The sequence below is a fragment of the Saccostrea cucullata genome, unplaced genomic scaffold, assembly GCF_032062105.1.
Source record: "Saccostrea cucullata isolate Sc308-1 unplaced genomic scaffold, CSIRO_AGI_Scuc_v1 ctg48, whole genome shotgun sequence".
Taxonomy (NCBI): domain Eukaryota; kingdom Metazoa; phylum Mollusca; class Bivalvia; order Ostreida; family Ostreidae; genus Saccostrea; species Saccostrea cuccullata.
The window spans coordinates 221,053-241,214 of NW_026930219.1; the positions used below are offsets into that span (position 1 = coordinate 221,053).

The 20,162-nt window shown below is 33.4% G+C and overlaps 2 protein-coding genes across 3 annotated transcripts; one reads left to right on the plus strand and one right to left on the minus strand.

The window, feature by feature from the left end:
• Positions 1–478: 478 nt before the first annotated feature.
• On the minus strand, positions 479–11,418 carry LOC134283291 (uncharacterized). The gene is made up of 10 exons (XM_062765751.1): positions 11,356–11,418; positions 8,649–8,864; positions 8,282–8,470; positions 7,616–7,792; positions 6,505–6,994; positions 6,030–6,300; positions 5,374–5,572; positions 4,165–4,272; positions 1,906–2,007; positions 479–1,412 (listed from the first exon to the last, which is right to left on the minus strand). The coding sequence occupies exons 1-10, from the start codon at positions 11,356–11,358 to the stop codon at positions 1,125–1,127; spliced, it is 2,043 nt and encodes a 680-aa protein (XP_062621735.1). The 5' UTR covers positions 11,359–11,418; the 3' UTR covers positions 479–1,124.
• A 159-nt stretch (positions 11,419–11,577) lies between these two features.
• LOC134283290 (centromere protein J-like) lies at positions 11,578–19,903 on the plus strand. 2 transcript variants are annotated; one of them, XM_062765749.1, is made up of 2 exons: positions 11,578–11,684; positions 15,031–19,903. In XM_062765749.1, the coding sequence occupies exon 2, from the start codon at positions 15,137–15,139 to the stop codon at positions 19,238–19,240; it is 4,104 nt and encodes a 1,367-aa protein (XP_062621733.1). In that variant the 5' UTR covers positions 11,578–11,684; positions 15,031–15,136; the 3' UTR covers positions 19,241–19,903. The 2 variants fall into 2 exon arrangements, with proteins under 2 accessions (XP_062621733.1, XP_062621734.1); XM_062765750.1 differs by having other exon boundaries at positions 11,591–11,684; positions 15,045–19,903.
• The last annotated feature ends 259 nt before the right edge of the window (positions 19,904–20,162 follow it).

Consider the following 20,162-nt stretch of genomic DNA (forward strand, 5'->3'; position numbering starts at 1 on the left):
ACCAATTTCAGAATTTTCTGCATCTCTACTACTATCACTGTGAACTATCAGTATATCTATTTACAGTGCACTTTGTTTGATTGTTTCAGGACAAGAATCATTCAAGCCGATCCGTAATTTTCCATACAGGTTCCATCTTAAAACAGGAATTCTCTAATGGGACTGTAGCTCCACTGGTTTTTACTTAAACAAAAGTAGAAAAAAGAAGCACTGGAACTCCATATTATGGAGTGAAAGTTTAAGACTTTCATCATAGTTTTCAGTGTAAAACATAGTGCTCAGATTCCATCTAAATCTAAATTTTTGAACAAAATCCTTCTGATACTTATATTCAAAAGCACTTCTAAACAGACGAAGTAGAGAACCAAAATATTTTTTTTTTAATGCTTAAAAAACACATGTACATATATATATATATATATATATATATATATATATATATATATATATATATATATATATATATATATATATATATCTTCCTGCATTTCAAGGAAAAGAAAAGAACATAAAATCCACATTATAAAATCCACAGGAAACATTTGTTTCCTGTGATATGGAAATGTTTATCAAAAATATTACAGGATAATAACCATATTTTTATCCTCTACAAAATGCACATCTATAGCTGCCTGTCTTCGTTGCTCTTCCTTTTCTTGACTAGATTTCTCAACAAACCCCTGTTTAATTTCCAATATCTTTATGTCAGATGGTAAAATACATTTATCTCTAAGCAGACTTTATTTGCTTCAAAAAGTTGCAATGAACGATACAAGTACATATACAAGGACATTTATATTAAAATGACATTATAAACAGCCCTTATTACTTGTTCTTTATCAAAAAATGTCATCTAAACAAAATTTTTTTTTAAAGTTTTCCTTTTATGTACATAAATAATATGTGTAATTTCACCTTATTTTGCCTTGATGTAAGAATATTACTTTGCTAGCTGTGAGCAGATTTCTATTATAAGTTCAGCTGTATGCTGCCTTTTACATGATGACTATACAATAATTCCTCAGATTTTACAAAATGTTTATAACAACATGATGTACAATATGTTTCTAACATAGAATGCCCGGGAGTTTACACAGAAATACCCTTTGCTACAGACTTTGTTACTATTTAGGTAGAACATATCCCTTGCTGACAATGGGTCCTTCTTTATGAAGGTATACGACGGGCCAAACAGTTAAATGGACAAGTTTCCCTTTTTTGTCATAGAACTTGAACAGTTCCTTGTTTATTGGAGTTCCTGGAACGGCGAATTCTATGACCATGCGTGGGTCTTGCACACACATCAGCCACATCTGTTCTATACAGGCTTCTATATAAGCCTTCAGTTTGGGAGCAGAGGAGCTCTCCTGGAATGTTCTCTCTATGAAGTCTGATTCTTCTCTGAAGAAAACCTACATAAAATGAAAGTAAAGAGAGGTAGATGAAATAACTATTATCACTGCTTTGCTATTTTTCTGCCTGGGGATTAATGTGGAAAAATAGATTTATCATACAAATTATCAAATAATACAATGATATTAGAATATTTCAAATGAGGGTAGGTTGTATATTTTTGCAAAGCATCTATGATTGTAAAATTAATAATAAGAAATAAAATCTCCATTTTTCAGTATATTTTGCATCTGCAAGGGATGAACTATTTAGAACTCTAGTAAAATTATGTTCAAAACAATTGACAAATAATTTCCTTCTCATACTCCTTGTGGCGACTTTCAAATCATTTTCCTGCCCTACATTCCTATAATTCAAATCATTATCAAAGTAATAGACAGGTCATCTTGAATGGTTTCTTGAGACTACTAACTGGACTAAGGTATAAAACTATGAAGTACATGTAGAACAGAAGTTATTAACTTAATTAAAATCTTGTCAATATTCACAAACCTTGCAGACTTCTGGAGATGAAATAGAGGCTGTGACCTTTCTGTACTCCTTTGCATGTTTTACTGTGGCAGCTGTCAGGATTTTGGCCATATCCTTTGGAACCTTGGTCATGAATAAAGAACTATATGCGGTATATTGCATGTATTTGCCCCCACAAAAGTCAAATTTTGAAAACTTCCTGAAATGTGCTGAATTCAATAAATTGTAAGAGAAATATAAATTAACAGAAAATATTTTAGCGTCAAAGCAGTGTATTCACAATTTTTGTTTTTATGACGTCACAAACTAGTCCGATTTTATATCCTTTTTCAGAAAGAAGACAAAATGGACAAAATTTCAACAATTTTAGCTTTAAAATTTATAGAGCGCAAGTTTGTTCAGGAACAATATTGACATATTTCATTGATATTATCATTCTACACATTATATCAAAATATTGATCCTGAACACACATGCGCTCGGTGACTTTTACTCAAAATATCGACGAAATATGTACATTTTTCTGTAAAATTCATAAAAAACTGAAATTTACGTCATGTTTGTGACGTCATTATGTACATATGGCGTCATTACTTATGAAAATATTCAGTGCTTTGAAGTCAGCATATACTCCCCTGTTTAAGAACTTAATTAAATTACAGGAAGTGGAAAAACATGTTGGCAAAACTGTATACAAATTATACTTGATGAAGTTATTGGTTCAAATGCTAATACATTATCAATAAATGATTTTGAAAATAATTTGAAAAAATATTTTGAGAATATAGTTTTTAAGGATATAATAAATATCAGAGAAAAAGGTAATGGCAAATTATCATTCTACAGCCAGTTAATAAGTCAAGAGAATCTAAACAAACTTGAAATTCAACCATACTTAAATTTTTCCATTTCCAAGAATCTTCGTTCTTTTTTGACTCGATTGAGAATAAGTGCCCACAAATTACAGGTAGAGGTTGGCAGATATTGTAACCCGATTATACCAAGAGATGAAAGATTTCGTATTAATTTTCAAAATGTTGTTGAAGATGAACATCATTTTTTATTTGTATGTCCTCTTTATAAACAACTAAGAAGTGAATTTTGTACACTTTTTAATAATACATGTATATCTTATGAAATTCTTAATCCAGCAGATGTTAATTCTACAAGAAATATTTGTAACTTCATACGTGATGCATGTAATATAAGAAAATCTATGTGACTACATATTTTATATTTGTTTACTGTATGTATGACTTGGGCTACATGTGGTTTTTGTCAAATTAAATAAATAAATAAATAAATATATCTCCATCAAAGTTTGATTTGGGGGGCAAATATTGGTTATTACTGAATAAAGTTCTTTAAAAAGTTCCATGATAATTGGCAAGTTCAAAACAATTACAGTGAAAAAAATTGAAATAGAGCTGATATACAATTTATGGCTCTTAGTGATGAAAAAATGCTATAACATATACACATGTACAGTCATGTACATGTATATATGTAAAACAATACAGAAGGACAAAGAAATTGAATGATTCATGATCTACTTACATGTTTAACTGTACTAACTGGAACACTATTTGTGAAATGATACTCGCATGTAAGGAATGTTTCATATGAAATGATACTCACATGTAGGATACATTTATGTTTGATGTGAACTTATACTCACATATAGGGTACATCTGATGAGAAATGGTACTCACATATAAGGTATGTTTGATGTGAAATGGTACTCACATATAAGGTATGTTTGATGTGAAATGATACTCACATATAAGGTATGTTTGATGTGAAATGGTACTCACATATCAGGTATGTCTGATGTGAAATGGTACTCACATATAGGGTGTGTTTTGTGTGAAATGGTACTCAAATGTAGGGTATGTTTGGTGTGAAATGGTACTTACATGTAGGGTATGTTTGGTGTGAAATGGTACTTACATGTAGGGTATGTTTGGTGTGAAATGGTACTTACATGTAGGGTATGTTTGGTGTGAAATGGTACTTACATGTAGGGTATGTTTGGTGTGAAATGGTACTTACATGTAGGGTATGTTTGGTGTGAAATGGTACTACATGTAGGGTATGTTTGGTGTGAAATACATGTAGGGTATGTTTGGTGTGAAATGGTATACATGTAGGGTATGTTTGGTGTGAAATGGTACTTACATGTAGGGTATGTTTGGTGTGAAATGGTACTTACATGTAGGGTATGTTTGGTGTGAAATGGTACTTACATGTAGGGTATGTTTGGTGTGAAATGGTACTTACATGTAGGGTATGTTTGGTGTGAAATGGCTGCAGAATTGGAATCTTCATGGCTTGTTCAAGATCCTGCAATTGTTCCAGGGCTTTCTTTAAGCAAAAATCATAGCCATACTGCAAAAATAAGAAATATTATAAGAGACAGTAAATGAAGAGCAAATATTACAGAGGTCTGAAAATTACAATCAAGTTGTTATAATGTCAACTTTTTACTGCATCACATTAACTTAACAGGAAAGTGTGTTGACAAAAGCATAAACACTGAACTTAAATATCTTGAATTTTATTTTTTCAAATACCATGAATACATGTATGTCTAAGTTGGAAGTCTCAAACACCTTTTCTTCTGGCATTTTAACCTCAATATAATAAATCCTTGGATAAAGTTTGTATCTCATCTGAACTGATGAATCAAGTGAGCTTTTTTATCACCTGTCACCTGTCTGTCTGTCTGTCTGTTTGTCTGCCTAGCTGTCTGTCTGTAAATTCCCTGTAAGTTTGGTTTAGTGATGGCTTCTGTGATGTCAAAATATGCACAGAAATTTTTAGTATTTTTCAAAAAGGGGGGGGGGGGGGGGGGGGTTAGGCGAAAACAGTTAATACGTACGCTGTACACATACATATAGTTAAATAACTCAATATAATATCGATACAGGTTGGAGTATGGTTTTTAAAAAAAGTGGGATGATGATCAATCTGAAAAAACTTGTATACATTACCAGAAAGTTTTTGAAAAAGAAAGGAAAATAAATCTGAACCTGAAAATCCTATTTTGTAAAGGGATCGATGGGGTTTTATTTTGTTTTTACAACCGAATTTCTTTATATATTACAACATTAGCCTTTCACCTGACATTTTCTATAGTAAAAACACAACAAAAAATTGGAACTTTTTTATTTCTCTGCAAATCCAAATGTTACCCCCCCCCCTCTGGATCCGCCACTGATATGAGCTCAGAATTCTCATTGGAATAAAGAGAGAAAATACTTCCTATCTTTTCCTATCTCTTTCTGAAGATAACAGAATCAAGTTGACTCAGGTGAGTGCTATGACCTATGAACCTCTTATTTCTTTGTTCCATAAAGCTAGATAGCTAAGTTTGACTGTAATAGAATACAGTATATGTATGTTGTTAAAACTTTGTACAACTTCCTTCCTAAGAATACCATATTTAAAATAAAAAGTTTTAAAACTTCATAACTTTTTTTGACCTACTTCAACCATTATTTGTAGTTTTGAGATAATTTCCTCATCATTCAATCCGCTATCCTTGAGTTCATCAAAAACCTCCGACCATTCATCATCATAAATCAGTCCAAATTTCTCCCCGATCTTTGTGGGTCTGTTTTTGTCACTTAGGTCTGTAAATGCAGCATTTCCCTCTGTCAGCTGTTTACTAGCAAAACTGCTTAATCTACAAGAAAATATCAAATACTGAAATGGATCTCAGATGAAACAAAGGGAATCATTAATGAGTTATCACACACAGCAAAACACTTACTGCTAAAAGCCAGGGATGTTTATTTTTATGAATTTTGATCCTTCATAAACATTATTTATTATATCTGATAAAATAATAGTTACATGGTACTGAAAATTGCAGAAATTGAAGCATGAATTCATTATAAGCATCTTTGCTTATTTCCATGTTTCACTGTGGAATTCTTTGTTTCTAATTGTAATGAATGGATTCCTTTTGTTACTCACAAGACAGCTGATCATTAAAGTAGGAAAGGGTTAAATTTAACATTGCTACAGACTGCTGCAATGGCATGCACTAATGATAAAATGGTGTATCAACAGTGGACACTCTTCACGTAAAGTAAAATAATAACCCTGTGTTCACTTCTTGAAGTGTAACTCCACATTACCTGTTGGTGAGTTCCTCTATCTGTGAGGCCTGGAAGCTCCAAGCTTTATATAAGTCTGAGTAGGGGGTCCTCCAATCTGTCACCCTGCGGTCCCCAGGCTCAGGAATCACTCCAAAGGCATCAGTTTGAGGGTTACTGTGTTGTTTCTCTAGCCTTCTGTCAGCAGGTTTAGTGTTTGTTTTCTGATTCTCTGCCCTCAGAACTTGTCTCTGTTTCTCATTCTCTGGAATGTTTTCCTGTCTGTACAAGACCTTACCGACTGGTTTAAAATCTGTAAATATAACTAATAAAAATAATTTCTACCTTTGAAGATTTCTTTTTCTGCTCTGACTTGTAAAATTTCTTTATTTTTAACTGTAACTAAGCAAATATGAATTATACTGCTGTTTTTTTTTTGTACCTAAGCAAATATGATTTATACTGCTGTAAATTATCAGTTTATACTGAAGGTTTTCTCTTAACAGATATAGTTTACCTGTAGGCCTAGTGACTGAGTCTGGATTAACTTTCCTAGTGACTGAGTCTGGGATAACCCCCATATCTTCTTGAGATTTGTTTTCCTGATCATTTTTCTGCGCTTTTGGAAAAGTTTCTGCTTTGTTCAAAATATTCGGAATACTTGGTTTAAAACGTTTACCATGAAAAGTCTTCACTAAATTATCACTAGTGACATTTTGTGGTACTGGAATTGAGGTAACTGCTGGTTGATCTATCGCAGAGTCTTTGATATCCTCTGGATATCTGTATGTCCACTCAGAATTTGGGTCACTCTCACATAACAATTCTTCTGCAGTACTCAAAATGTAATATTCCTGTAAACTTAACTTAGCTATGACCTCCCTGTTTCCCTTTGTAAAATATTTTATAAATTCATACAACGGTCCTTTATTTTTTATTTCTTTATCCAAATCCTCAACCTTTATGTCTTCAGCATTTTGGCTAAGCTTTGGAACCCATTTTTCATACTGTAAGAGTTAAGATACATAACATTATTTGTGAGGTCAATTCAATGTTCATAATTACAGCATTATGGTAATTTTATTTTCAATGTGTATAGCAAATGAAATGAAAGTAAGGATGAACAAAGATGCAAATTAAACAAGTCTTAGAGATGTTTGTAAAACACATATGCCCCAAATTATGGGAATTTTTCTAAGTCCAAGGGTCATAACTCTGTCAAAAATGACTCAACTGTACCCCAAAACAAGTGTTAACTTGACTATTCTTATGATAAATCTGTATACAAAATTTCCTTTCAGTATTTGCAACTGCTGCAAAGAAAAAAATAAACAGAAACTGCAAATAATTGGAATTTTTCTAAGTATAAGGGGCATAACTCTGTCAAAAATGGCTAAAATGTACCCTAAACAGATCTTGACCTAGATATTCTTATGATAAATCTGTATACAACATTTCATTTCAGTATATGCAACGGCTGTGAAGACAATGAACAGAAACTTGGTGGACCGACTGACAGACTGACAGACAGCAGCAAAGCAATATGCCCTCCCTTCTTCGAAGGAGGGCATAATAATACATGTACATATCTCAGTAAAAATGAAACAACAAGGGAACTTAATATTTACCGTCTCTGGAAATTCCCTCTTTAGAGCTGCCTCTTTACACACTAATTTTACATATTCCCTTTTATGACAGGCCTTGAGGTCTCCCTGAGTTATATCAAAAAGGTTTAGAATTGACGTCTTTCCAAAATCATCACATCCTTCTGGGTAAAGACTAATATCCGAATCTGCTGGTGATTCCTGTCAAATTATTAATTAATTTACATAAAAATGTCAAATCAAATCATTTTTAATAACAGGTAAATTGTACTCACTTATTTTACCAAATGAGTACCAGGTTACTGTAGACTTCCTATTTTTTATGCGAGCACTTAATTTTGCGTTAATGCTTTATGATAAATATGCAGGCATGAAGTGTAGTTCATGTACCACATCAATTCTCAAAAGATAAATTCATATACATGTATTATATTTATGTTATTTTTCTGATGACTTCCCACATATTTTTGTTATATAATGATCATTTTTGAAAAAAAAAAAAAATAGGTTTGCACAATTTTTTGTTTCACTTCAATTAAGTCACAATAGAAATATTCTTATATAACTCATGCCATGGTAGTTTATGAGAATGTGAACTTTTACTAATTTGCAGAGATTCTTAAGAAAAGTATTTGGAAATGTAAATATTTTTTCCTAAAAACAACCTTGAGATATCAAAATTAAAAATACCAAATCCAAAGAGCTCCGTAGTGTAGCCAGCAGCTGATCCGAGGCCTGTAGTGACTCTAACTGTATTTGTGCTCCTTCTCGCCACTGGGAAGATCTGTTGCTTGATATCAGTTTAGACAGGGGACTCTGATCCAATCTCATGAAATTGTACTTTTTACGATCATCTGTTTTTTTTAAACTTTCAAAAAACTGTAAAAATGTTAAATACGAAACCTGGTCAACATTATTTGTTATCTTTTACATCTCATGATTTGGAAGGAATTTTGTGCTATTTAAAAGTGTTTCTTTGAAATGAAATAAAATTTTTAATATACAACATTATATCAAAGTACATGTACTGATGTACCCTGTTTATTTTTTCACATACCTGTTGTGGATATTTGTATGCCAAGGTTTTTTCACTCCTCAGTAAAGATGTATATTCCTCCCATGCCTTCCCTAGCTCTTTCTGAAGATTATCAGGACAACTTATTTTTAATTCCTTGAGAAAATTTTCTAGTTTTTCTCTGGAATGCCTTTCATTGTATTTAGCTTTACTTCTTCCAACACCTTCATAATTGGTAGAAAGGGATCGAGCAAAAGACTGAAAATTACAAAGAATTCAATAGAGCACATCTTCACATTCATATTAGTCTGTTTTTATACTAAAATTACACAGTGGTATATTCTGTCTATATACCTGATCAATACATAGGTTCTGGTTGACAGGAGATGCTTGCTCCTCCTAAGCAACTTAACAATTGAACAGAACAGAATCATATAAATAGACAACTTTAAGCGTAAACTATAATCCCGGCCCTACAGGTCCAAGCTCGGAAGCTCCATTTACAATGAAGTGCTTTTTTTTCTGGTACAGTGTATGTCTTAAGGTAGGTCCCGGGTTTACTGCATAAAAATTCTTACGAGAAAACATATCCTCAAAATTTGATATAATGTTCCTTAGAATTTACAGCGTATTATCTGCAATTTTTATTAAATTTGGCTATGTAGTTTTAATGCTATATTACTTTAAATGCAGTATAGTTTTTAGTATATTTTTCACGCTTTTCTATTGAAATATATGGGAAAATGATGTTTTTAAGCCAATTTTGGGAAAATAGTTTCTTTAAAAAAGGTTGAATAACTTTTTAAAGACGTAGACGAACTGGTAAGGAATTTCAAAATGCCAAGATGAGGTAAAATCAAAACTATTGATATAAAAAAATCAATGTCTTCTCGCTAGATTTTTTGCTAAATAATTTCAAAGTTTGCTTTAATGTTGCTAAAATGTTGCGATTATGGCATTATTTACAGTGTATGCCTACAACGTCATGCGCTGAACGTAGTCACGTACCAGTATAAATATCTTGACATTTGGAATATGCTAGATCTAAAAGGCGACATAGATGCCAAATTTAATTTTATTCATCATTTAACTTATTGCGGTGACATATTAGGATGACCAGCAACTTATTTTCACTAGTAAAACTATTGTGAAATTTATATTCTGAATACATAGTCAGAATGAATAGTATATACACATGATTCCTGTGTATGAGAATTAACATGCAGCGACAATGTTCAACGCGAGTGATAAAATATTAGTTCCTGTTTTGTTTTTTTTTTTAGGAAATTCATGGTCAATGGGATTTCATGCATATCAACACATAAATTTGATCACTTTATTTGAAAACGGTAAAGAAAAAACGTCTCGATACTGAGGAAATGGGGGGGGGTGTTACCTGCAATGTTCTTTCTATATTAGTCGCAAGCTAGTACATGTACATGGTCCTACCTTTCAGATATTTAATTTCGAATTCTCTGATTACAGAATCAAATTTCCAAACGCAAAATGTAAAACACTTGCATTTAGCTTAGAGCTTTTGTTCCAAATATAAGGGAAAAAAAAGATACTTGTAAATATTTTACAGTGTTGTATATATAGGTCTAACAGTCCAGGTGTTTCTATAAATTTGGTTTTAAAAAATGCATTTCAAAATTTGTTATCCAGAAAAAAAAGGCGTCTACACGAGATTTAAATACACAAAAACCAAATAATAATAATAATGAAGATGATAATAAATAAAATAAAAACAGGAAAATGCTTGTAATTGAAATTACCCGTTTTTAGTGTTGAGGATTGATTCCATCCTGAAAATTATATGCATATTTTCGCCCCAGCTTTGATTGGCAGTCATGATGCAATACGCATATTCCCTATGAGTTGCAAATAAAGTACACACAATATACAACCCCTCAAGTTTTCCGCTAAACAATTTTATTTAATATGATAACTATATTTTTGCATACCATAACTTTACGCTGAGTTATTCTTATTGAGTTTAAGAAGTTTAGTAACACTTAGTACAATATCAATTATTCCTTTCATTTGGTACTGAATTTAATTTGTCCTCAGACAATATTACATATAATCACATCAGAATTCAAACTGAAATTTAATTATAAAACATGTACGAGGTTTACATACAATAGCATGCACTTTGTATTGATTAATCTACTTGATTCGCACAGACTTGAAGTCATCTGCAGAGAATTTCAAAACGGGAAACAATGCAACGTTGCCCTTGTGACGTAACTGACGTCATAATCAAATGTGCACAAAACAACCGCTCGAATCGTCGAAATTGTGTACCAAAATTGATGACAAAAGCATCCTACCTTAAATTGTGACAAGAATGAACACTTTACAAGTCAAGATGGTCTAATACACTCATTAAAAATGCGCTGGTTGGTATATGGAACTATTCAAAATTTAATTTTCAGTTCGCGTTCAGCCTCTTGCAATTTTTTTTGGCTTTATTCCTATACAAAATTTTGTAATGGCTGGATTTGGGTGATAACTGTCAGAAATATGTTATAGTGTCATCCTAATATGGATTTCAGGAGGGCTATTGTACATCACCATGATCACTACATTGTTAACCTCAAAATAGCTGAACAAAGAAGTCAGAAATTGACACAATATAAAACATACGGTAGTGCAACCCCAAAAAAAATGAAAATCTATGCCTATATAATAAAAGATTTTAAGATACAAAATATACAAATGCACAATAATAGTAATAAAATCGTACCATTTTCTTAACTCTTTGCTTGCGTGCAGTTCCTCATATCCTACTTTCGTTTTCGCATTTTCATGCATTCAAGTTACATTCTTCAATCTTTATTTCCATGTGTTATATTTTGAGGAATGTTTTGTTTACGTCTATTTATGTATTTTTAGTCTTATATTTTGTATAGTTGAACGATTTTAAAATAACATTACTTTCAATATAAATTCCATCGGGATCAACATCCTTGCGATAAAAAATGGCGGCATCAACAAACCGATACGAACAAGTTTTGATCTCATGTGCTTTCATGTTTATTTAGTACTTTGTGATTAAGGAAATTTTGGATTTTTGTAAGTATTTAGTACGTTTTATTGTAAAATAAAGGACACCGTTTGATTAGAGAGATTTATAACACAAGTATATGAGTGTTGTTATGTAAACAATCGACCAGGTTCTGTCATAAATTTTGCAAAAAAATCAGTGTTTAGATTATTGCATGGCTTTATTTATAAGTATTAATGTCCCTCTTCCAGAAATTTACGAATGTTTTCTTTGATCAAGTATTTTGTGAAAGCTAGGACTGATTTTTCGAATTATTTGAATTTTTTAGTTCTAGGCTTAAGGCCAAAAAAAAATATTTTAGTCTCGTTTCCTGCTACCAGCTTGAAAAAAATAGGGTAGGTACTAAAGTAGGTAGGGAAATTCTTTTATTTTTCTTTTTTATTTTATTTTTTCCGAGAGTGTTTCTTTGGATATGTTTTAAACATGCCATAGGTCAATATTGCCTTTTAAAATTTCATGTCTTTTGATGCACAACTCAAGTGGTATTTTATGAAAGTCCTTATTTAAAACATAGATTTTTTGAAATACCACTTAAATATATATATATATTTTTTTATAGTTTTGGAACATGAATTCCGAAAATTCGTAATTTTTTCCCCAAAATTAAAAAAAAAAACTTTAGGGTCGGGTGCAAAAAAATAGGGTAGGTCGGGTAGCAGGAAACAAGACTATTTTTATTTTTGGCCTAACCAAGTTAACGTTAGTATATAACATAAAATCTAATGTAATGTGGCATGAATCAGCTTAAGCTGCAACATTGTAGCTCTCACCAGTCTTTTGAGAAAATTCAGACAGATAAAGGAGAGATCTACAGATCCAAGTGTTGTTAAACTTAAAATCGGCGATTTATGCCACTGCTTTTTTTTTTGGTCACTCACTGTGGTATTATTTCTTATAATTTTGCTTTCCTCTTCCTTTTAAAGAACCTGTATTCGTTGATTAACTTTATCCCGCTTCTGACAAATTTGTAGATTACTGATTGGATAAAAGCTAATCACATGACGCCCTGAAATTTTCCGTATTACATCACCTTCAAGAAGTAATATGAAAATCAAGCACGTGATTCCGTTCGAAGCGATGTTATTGTAAATAATAATGGCGGCTAAGAAATGGTTTGCGTAGGTAGTTTACTTAAATTTCTTATTACAATATTTGGTGTTCATTGTTATTGGATTAAAACTTGATATTTTCATAATATGCACATAGATTTTTAAATTTTTTAAAAATTATTTTATTTAAGAAGGTCTTCAGTGGGATAAATTTGTAATTGCAAATGTATCCGTCTTGCACAGTCAGTTAAGCATTTCATAGATATATAACAGCATAAATAATAAATATATTTAATTAAAATATTATATTTCTGTTTGACCTAATACGAGGTGTCAATCATACAGGGTGTGAAATTTGTAACACAAATCCGTAGGGTGTGGGACTCGGCTTCGCCTTGCCCATTACGGATTTCCATTTCACACCCTGTATGACTCCGTATTAGGTCACTAACTGACTGTGTAACTAATAATATATTTCTTATTTTTAATACTATATTTACCTCTCAATGGTCCAAACAGCCCTTTATGGTACAGTTTTGGAAAGTTGGTTTAAAAAATTTCCAATCCACTTTCCATTCTGGTGGTCTAATGCTTGCAAAGTAAAAGTCTTTTAAAGAAAGTCTTATTAAAGTTATCTGATTTACACCTTTAAAAAAAGTTGATTTGGTTCAAGTAAACTGAATATCAACTTGTAAAACAATATGAAATTTTGGCAAGATTAAATTAATGAAATATTGATAAATATTAAAACAATATTAACTGGCATTATAAACTGACAAAATTTTCTTTATTAATATAAGCCGTAGGAAGGCTATTAATATTGTATCAAAGAAATCTGTCAGGAACATTCTGAAGTGTCAACTTGAATAGATACACATTCTTTAAAATACCTCTTTTTGATTTTTAGCTCTACTGGTCAGAGACCAGAAGAGCTTATGCGATAGTAATGTGTCCAGCGTCCGTCCGTCCGCCCATCTGTCCGTCTGTCTGTCTGTCTGTAAACAATTTTTCAAAATGCTACTCCTCCTACAGTTTTGGTCTGATTTCAATATAACTTGGCACACAAGTAGACTACACTAAGATACATAATTCTGTTTATCAGTTTTTGATTTCGATGAACGGTGTTGCCGTTGTTACTAAAAATAGAAATTTCTGTGAAATTCTTTTAAAATGCTACTCCTCCTACAGTTTTGGTTTGATTTCAATATAACTTGGCACACTAGTAAAAAATAGAAATTTCTGTGAAATTCTTTTAAAATGCTACTCCTCCTACAGTTTTAATCTGATTTCCATTTAACTTGGCACACAAATAGACTACACTAAGATACATAATTCTATATATCGGATTTTGATTTCGATGAATGGTGTTGCCATTGTTACTAAAAATAGAAATTTCTGTGACATTCTTTCAAAATGCTACTCCAGTTTTAGTTTAATTTCAATATAACTTGGCACACAAGTAGACTACAGTAAGGTACATAATTCTGTATATAGGTTTTTGATTTCGATGAACAATATTGCCATTGTTACTAAAAATAGAAATTTCTGTTAAATACTCTCAAAATGCTCCTCCTCCTACAGTTTTGGTCTGATTTCAATTTAACTTGGCACACAAGTAGACTACACTAAGGTTCATAATTCTGTATATCGGTTTTTGATTTCGATGAACGGTGTTACCGTGGTTACTAAAAATAGAAATTTCTTTGAAATTCTTTCAAAATGCTACTCCTCCTACAGTTTTGGTCTGATTTCAATATAACTTGGCAGACAAGTATACTACACTAAGATACACAATTCTGTATGTCAGTTTTTGACTTGGATGAACATTATTGCCTGGGTTACTAAAAATAGAAATTTCAGTTAAATACTCTCAAAATGCTACTCCAAATACAGTTTTAGTCTGATTATAATATAATGTGGCATATAAGTAGACTACACTAAGAACATAAAGAGACTCAATCAAGGATCATTATTCTATTTATTGCTGTTGTACAGTTTCAATTCCCAACTGCTTAAGTACTTTTCTCTTGCTTTGCTATAAGTACAAACCAGTAGAGCTTCAGTCTCGACAGAGACTTCTGGTTTTAAAAATGTTTAGGAATTTCAACCATATTAATAATAACGAACACTGTATAAAAGGATGACAAAATCATCGAAAGGTCACCAATGTTAATGATTTGTAATTCTCACCAGACACCTGCAGTTGGTTACTAATTTTTTTTCTCATTTTGCAAATTTAATCGAATATTTGGATGAACATGGGTGAAAACTATTTTCAATAATTGTTTTTTAATCTGTTTTGCAGGGATAAAGATTGAGAAATTGGATGGGTAAAAGAAGATGTCACCAAATCACATCCTAGGTGAGGAATTCAGAGTCATTTAAAAATTCAATTCAAGGCTTCCTTCAAAATGAATTCTAAGCAGAAGGAAAGTGCACAGAGATCTGGAGTTTTGGTAGACTTAAAAACAAAACCCAGTGGAAAAAACTCATCAGTGAATCCAAATGGACATTATTCTACACCAGTGTCTCTCCAGAATCCCTTACAAAGCCAGACAATGGCTGACTATTCCAGGATGCTCCCCAACATGTTCTTACAGACGATCAATTTTGACGCAGCTTTCCAACAACTGGGTTTGAGAGGGAATGGTTCAGGAGTCGTGAATGATGACCAAGAAGATGATGGAGAAGATTCTGAGGTTAATCCTTTGGAGAGACAACAGGTGATGGAACAAGCCCTTCTGTTACAGCGATTCAAGGAGCTCAGGCAATGGCAAATGCAGCAACAGGAGTCCCTGATGAACCAACAGAAACAGCAGTTAGAACTATTACGCAAAGAACAGATGGTAGTGAAGTCTGTGATAAGTAAAAACAAGGACTCTAAGAAAGGGGGAATGGCATTGAGTGATGAGGCACTTACAAGGACTCCACCACATTCCCAGAGATTCACAAGACCCAGGGAAGTGGAACACAATCCTAGAGCAGCAGACATGTACAATTCCAGAACAGTACCACAGCAGGAACAAACATCAAGTAGTGGGCAGCTCCCAGTTCCTGTGATGTATGTTCCATTTAATGATGATAATGATGAAATAAACACTAACCCTGATTTGTTCAGTGACACAAATTCTCGCACAAGTGAAATGACGGAAGAAAGACTTTACATGGAAGAAATGATTCAGAGGAGAGTGGAGTCACCAGAAGTTGATGATGAAGATGATCACAATGATGATGATGATGATGACGATGATGCAGAGGAGGTGGATGATGACGACAATGATGATGAATTAGATGAAGATCAGATAGATAATCCATCTGATTCTGATTTAGAGGAGGGCGATTTTGAGGAGCAGGATGAAACTGAAAGGGAGATAACTGACCCGGATGAGAGACCTATTCTAGTCACCAAAACGTTTGAGGAGCTGTTGGAGGAACAATTAAGAGCTGAAAGTGAGAAGAGAAATTCAGAAAATCAGAGAAGTTTGGACAGTCCAAAACACCAGTTCTTAAAGAAAGGAGAGGGTACTGCAAGATACGGGTCTGCAAAAGAAAGGAAAGGCAATATCAGACCTCCTCCTAGACCCCAACCTGAAAAGAATCTGGTTTTGAAATCAAATAATAGTAAGCAGCCAGAAAAGGTTGCAACTAAGAATGCATCACTTCAAACAAATACAAAATCATCAAAGACAAACTTACAAAAACAAAATGAAAAGAAAAAAGGTGAAAAGACACTAAAAGGTGCCCAACCCATAGTGACCAAACCAACAGCATCTAAAAACACAAGTGATGCCTCGAAAAATATTAAATCTTCTTACTCCCATAGTCAAATGTCTAATAAGAACAGCCTGGAAAACAACATGAAACAAGGGGGAAATGCTGCCAAGAAGAAAAATGTTCAGAGAAGAGATTCCTTTCCAGATGATGAATCCTTTGTGGGTAAACTCAGAGAAAGAGAGATCAAGGAAGAGTTTGAGAAAGGGGACCTTGAAGAATTTGAACTTCTGGAAAATTTAGCTGACAACATGTCTTACTGTAGTAACACATCTGTAATGGTTCACAGAATGGAAGAGAAGATTAAGGAGACAAAGAAAAGGCAGATGACATTGTCATTAAAACCTCTCAAACAAACTGTAAAACCAAAACTACAGAAAAATGAGCAAACAGAGAAGACAAAAACGGAATCAATTCCGACAGCTTCAACCACAGCAGCAAGATCAGAATCTCCTGTGTTAGCTAACAAAGAACAACCTAAGACAACCATGGAAAAACCAGAGAGTGAAGCTGTAGGTAGTGATGAAGAAACAGAATCTGATGAATCCGAGACAAGTGACTCTGATACAGAAACGAGTGAACAAGAAGAAGAAAGTTACCTTGATCAAGAAAATGTCAAGGACACCGAGGAAGAGGACAACAATCAGAATGCTGAAGAAGAGAGGATCGTATCTCCATCAAAGTTAATGAAGAGGAAGATAGCGCAGAAAGATAAATCAAGCCCTGTTCCTCAGCTCACAAGAGAAAGAAACATTCTCCATTTGTTTAAGAGTTCAGGTGTTGAGAAAACCATTGAAATTAAAACTGACCATATAAACAATAGTGATGAACTAAGTGAAACTGATGACAGTGAAAAAGACTTTCAAATGCATAGTAAACTGCTTACTAGAAGTAATGAAGATAGCGACAGTGAGGGAAGCTTGGTGTCTTATTCAGACTTAAACATTAAGAAAAACAAGGAGGAGACTATGGACAAAGCAACAGTTAAGAAAACAAATGTTCTTGAGTATGACGATGAGGAGGAGTGGGGAGAAACAACACTGACGTCCCACTCACCCCAGGCCTCTAGTCAGAAAACCAAAACGGATGAGAGTGACACCCCACCAACCTCAAAACTGATGACAAAACTTTTCCCAAAATTAAAAAAGGAAGAACCAAAGGAGACAAAGAACCAGGCCAATTTTCAAGTAAATAATGTTTTGCCATCAGAAGGTGTTCAGTCAAAGTTGTTACGGGAGAAACTGGCCGAGTTAGATAAAGAGATAGAGAGGTTTAGGAATGAAAATGTGAATCTTCAGAAGCTAAGGAAAGAAAGAGAGGAAGGTTTATCTAAGCTGAAGAAGGAAGTTTCTGATTTTGAAAAAGAGAAATCTGAGGAGTTGAAAAGAATCCAAGAATATAAAACAGAAGAGATGAAGAAACTGAGACATGAGAAGAAGGTGTTTGAACAGTTACAAAAAGCTAAAAGAAATAACCCAGACAAGAAAGAGAGAGAGGAAATAGAGATGTTAAAAACTCAGCTGAGGGAACTCCAGGAAGAAATGAAAAGAAAGGAGTTGAGGTGGGCGTCTAATGATGCTAGGACAAAGGAAAAACTTAAACAGATGGAGCAGGAAAATTTACAACTGAAGGAAGAAATCAAAGCAATGGAAAGGAAACGTCTGGAGTGGCTGCAGAAGGAAAAGAATTCACAACAAGAAAAGAATACACAAGGAAAAGGTGCTGTGTCTAAATCTTCTGCGAGGCAGGGTATTTCATCATCGGCTGATTTTCAAATGACAGACTCTGATGAAGAGAAAGATCCAGTTAGAGATATTCCCATCAACAGACCAGCTAGTTCTATGTCTTCTCAATTCTCACACACGACAGATTCAAGCAGGCCACAATTTGATGAAAGATTAGCTGCCTCAAGGCAAAGACCTGTGACAGGTTCTGGGAATTTCTACATAGCACAGCCAGAAAACACACAAAATCCCCAAAGTAGACTGAGTGAAAACTCCCAAACCCTGAAGGAGGATGTACCACGAGGTGATCCTATCGTCTCTGCAGTTCCTCAGGACACAAGTATGTATACGGAAGGTGGCATGGATGGTTCATACCTGGAATGTGTTCCCAGAAAGACAGCCCAGAAATATTCCATTGATCGCTCCGTCATTGACAAGGGGGACAAAAGGTTCCGAGAAATTCAACATCCTGACGGAAAAGTCGAAAAAACTTACAGCACAGGAGTTCGTGAAATCCTGTTTCCAAATGGAACAAGAAAAGAAATTTCTGCAGATGGAAAATCTGTGGTTGTGTCTTTCTGTAATGGGGATGTGAAACAGATTACTGCAGATCAGAGAGTTATATATTATTATGCTGAAGTTCAAACAACCCACAGCACCTATCCAGATGGACTTGAAATCATTCAGTTTCCAAACAACCAAGTGGAGAAACACTATCCAGAAGGCACAAAAGAAATCATATTCCCGGATCAGACAATTAAATACCTGTTCTTGAATGGATCTGAAGAGAGCATCTTTCCGGATGGAACAGTGATCCGTGTGGACCGAGATGGGACCAAGACTATGGAGTTTCCGAATGGACAGAAGGAGATTCACACTCAGGAATACAAGAGGAGAGAATATCCAGACGGGACTGTGAAGACAGTGTATCCAGATGGACGACAGGAAACCAAGTATTCTAATGGGAGGATCCGAGTGAAAGATCGAGATGGCAATGTTATTGTAGATAGAAGATCATAGTGTATTGTACTAAAAATATTTGTAATTTTTTTTTCTTTACTAGATATTTCTGTTTTATATTTATACATTATGTACAGCTTAGTTTATATTTGATTTAAAATACATGTATCTCCTATTGTTTAAAAGAAAGGAAATACATGTACATGTATTAGTCATGACAGATTATTATGTGTAAAGTATAAATATCTGTAGATGTAGATATGGTTGTAAATTCTCCACTATTATTTATATTCTTAAATTTTATTTTAATTACCCGGCATTGTATGAAATAGTTATTTAGTGCATTCAACATTTCAGGGCTTAGTGTTGATATGCTTGGGAAATATTTATTTTGAACTTCAAATTGATAATGCCTTAGTAGTACATTTATTATCTTAGGCTTTTTCATCAATGTTTACTGAGAATGAACTTGACATTTAGCATGACATTCAAGTGGAATTCTGTCATCTTTGATAAAATGTGCTTCTCTGTAAGGAACTAGTACTGCTGAGTTCTTGTTGTAAATTAAACTATTGAACTGCACTATGTGTAGTACTTTAAGCATGTGTTTCATATTTTACCAGATATTATCAGATTTATGTGCTACTTTAAGATATGTATTTTTTTTCTTTATTAATGTACTTCAAATTTATGACATCCAATTTTCAGAGTTTTGTTTTCCAATTGCACCCATTCGTATGGAATGCCATATACGACAGCCAACCGCTTACTGCCAACTGCTGACTGCTTACTGCCAACTGTCAGCTGCTTACTGCCAACTGCCACACATATTTGAATAAATTTTATATTTGTATTGATATTTATATGAATTTTCACAAAAAAGGGAAAAAAAGGCACGGATCCAGGACATTTTTTCCAAGGGGGTCACCCTTGAAGAGAGAATAATAATAAAAAAGATTTGTCGTTTCGCAGAGAAAGATGT

Coding starts and splice junctions, on each gene's coding strand:
- LOC134283291 (XM_062765751.1), bottom strand. Junction 8,471..8,648: donor CATACAAATATCCACAACAG/GTATGTGAAAAA, acceptor ACATTTTTACAG/TTTTTTGAAAGTTTAAAAAA. Junction 5,573..6,029: donor ATAGAGGAACTCACCAACAG/GTAATGTGGAGT, acceptor ATTTTCTTGTAG/ATTAAGCAGTTTTGCTAGTA.
- LOC134283290 (XM_062765749.1), top strand. CDS start 15,137: ATGAATTCTAAGCAGAAGGAAAGTGCACAGAGATCTGGAGTTTTGGTA.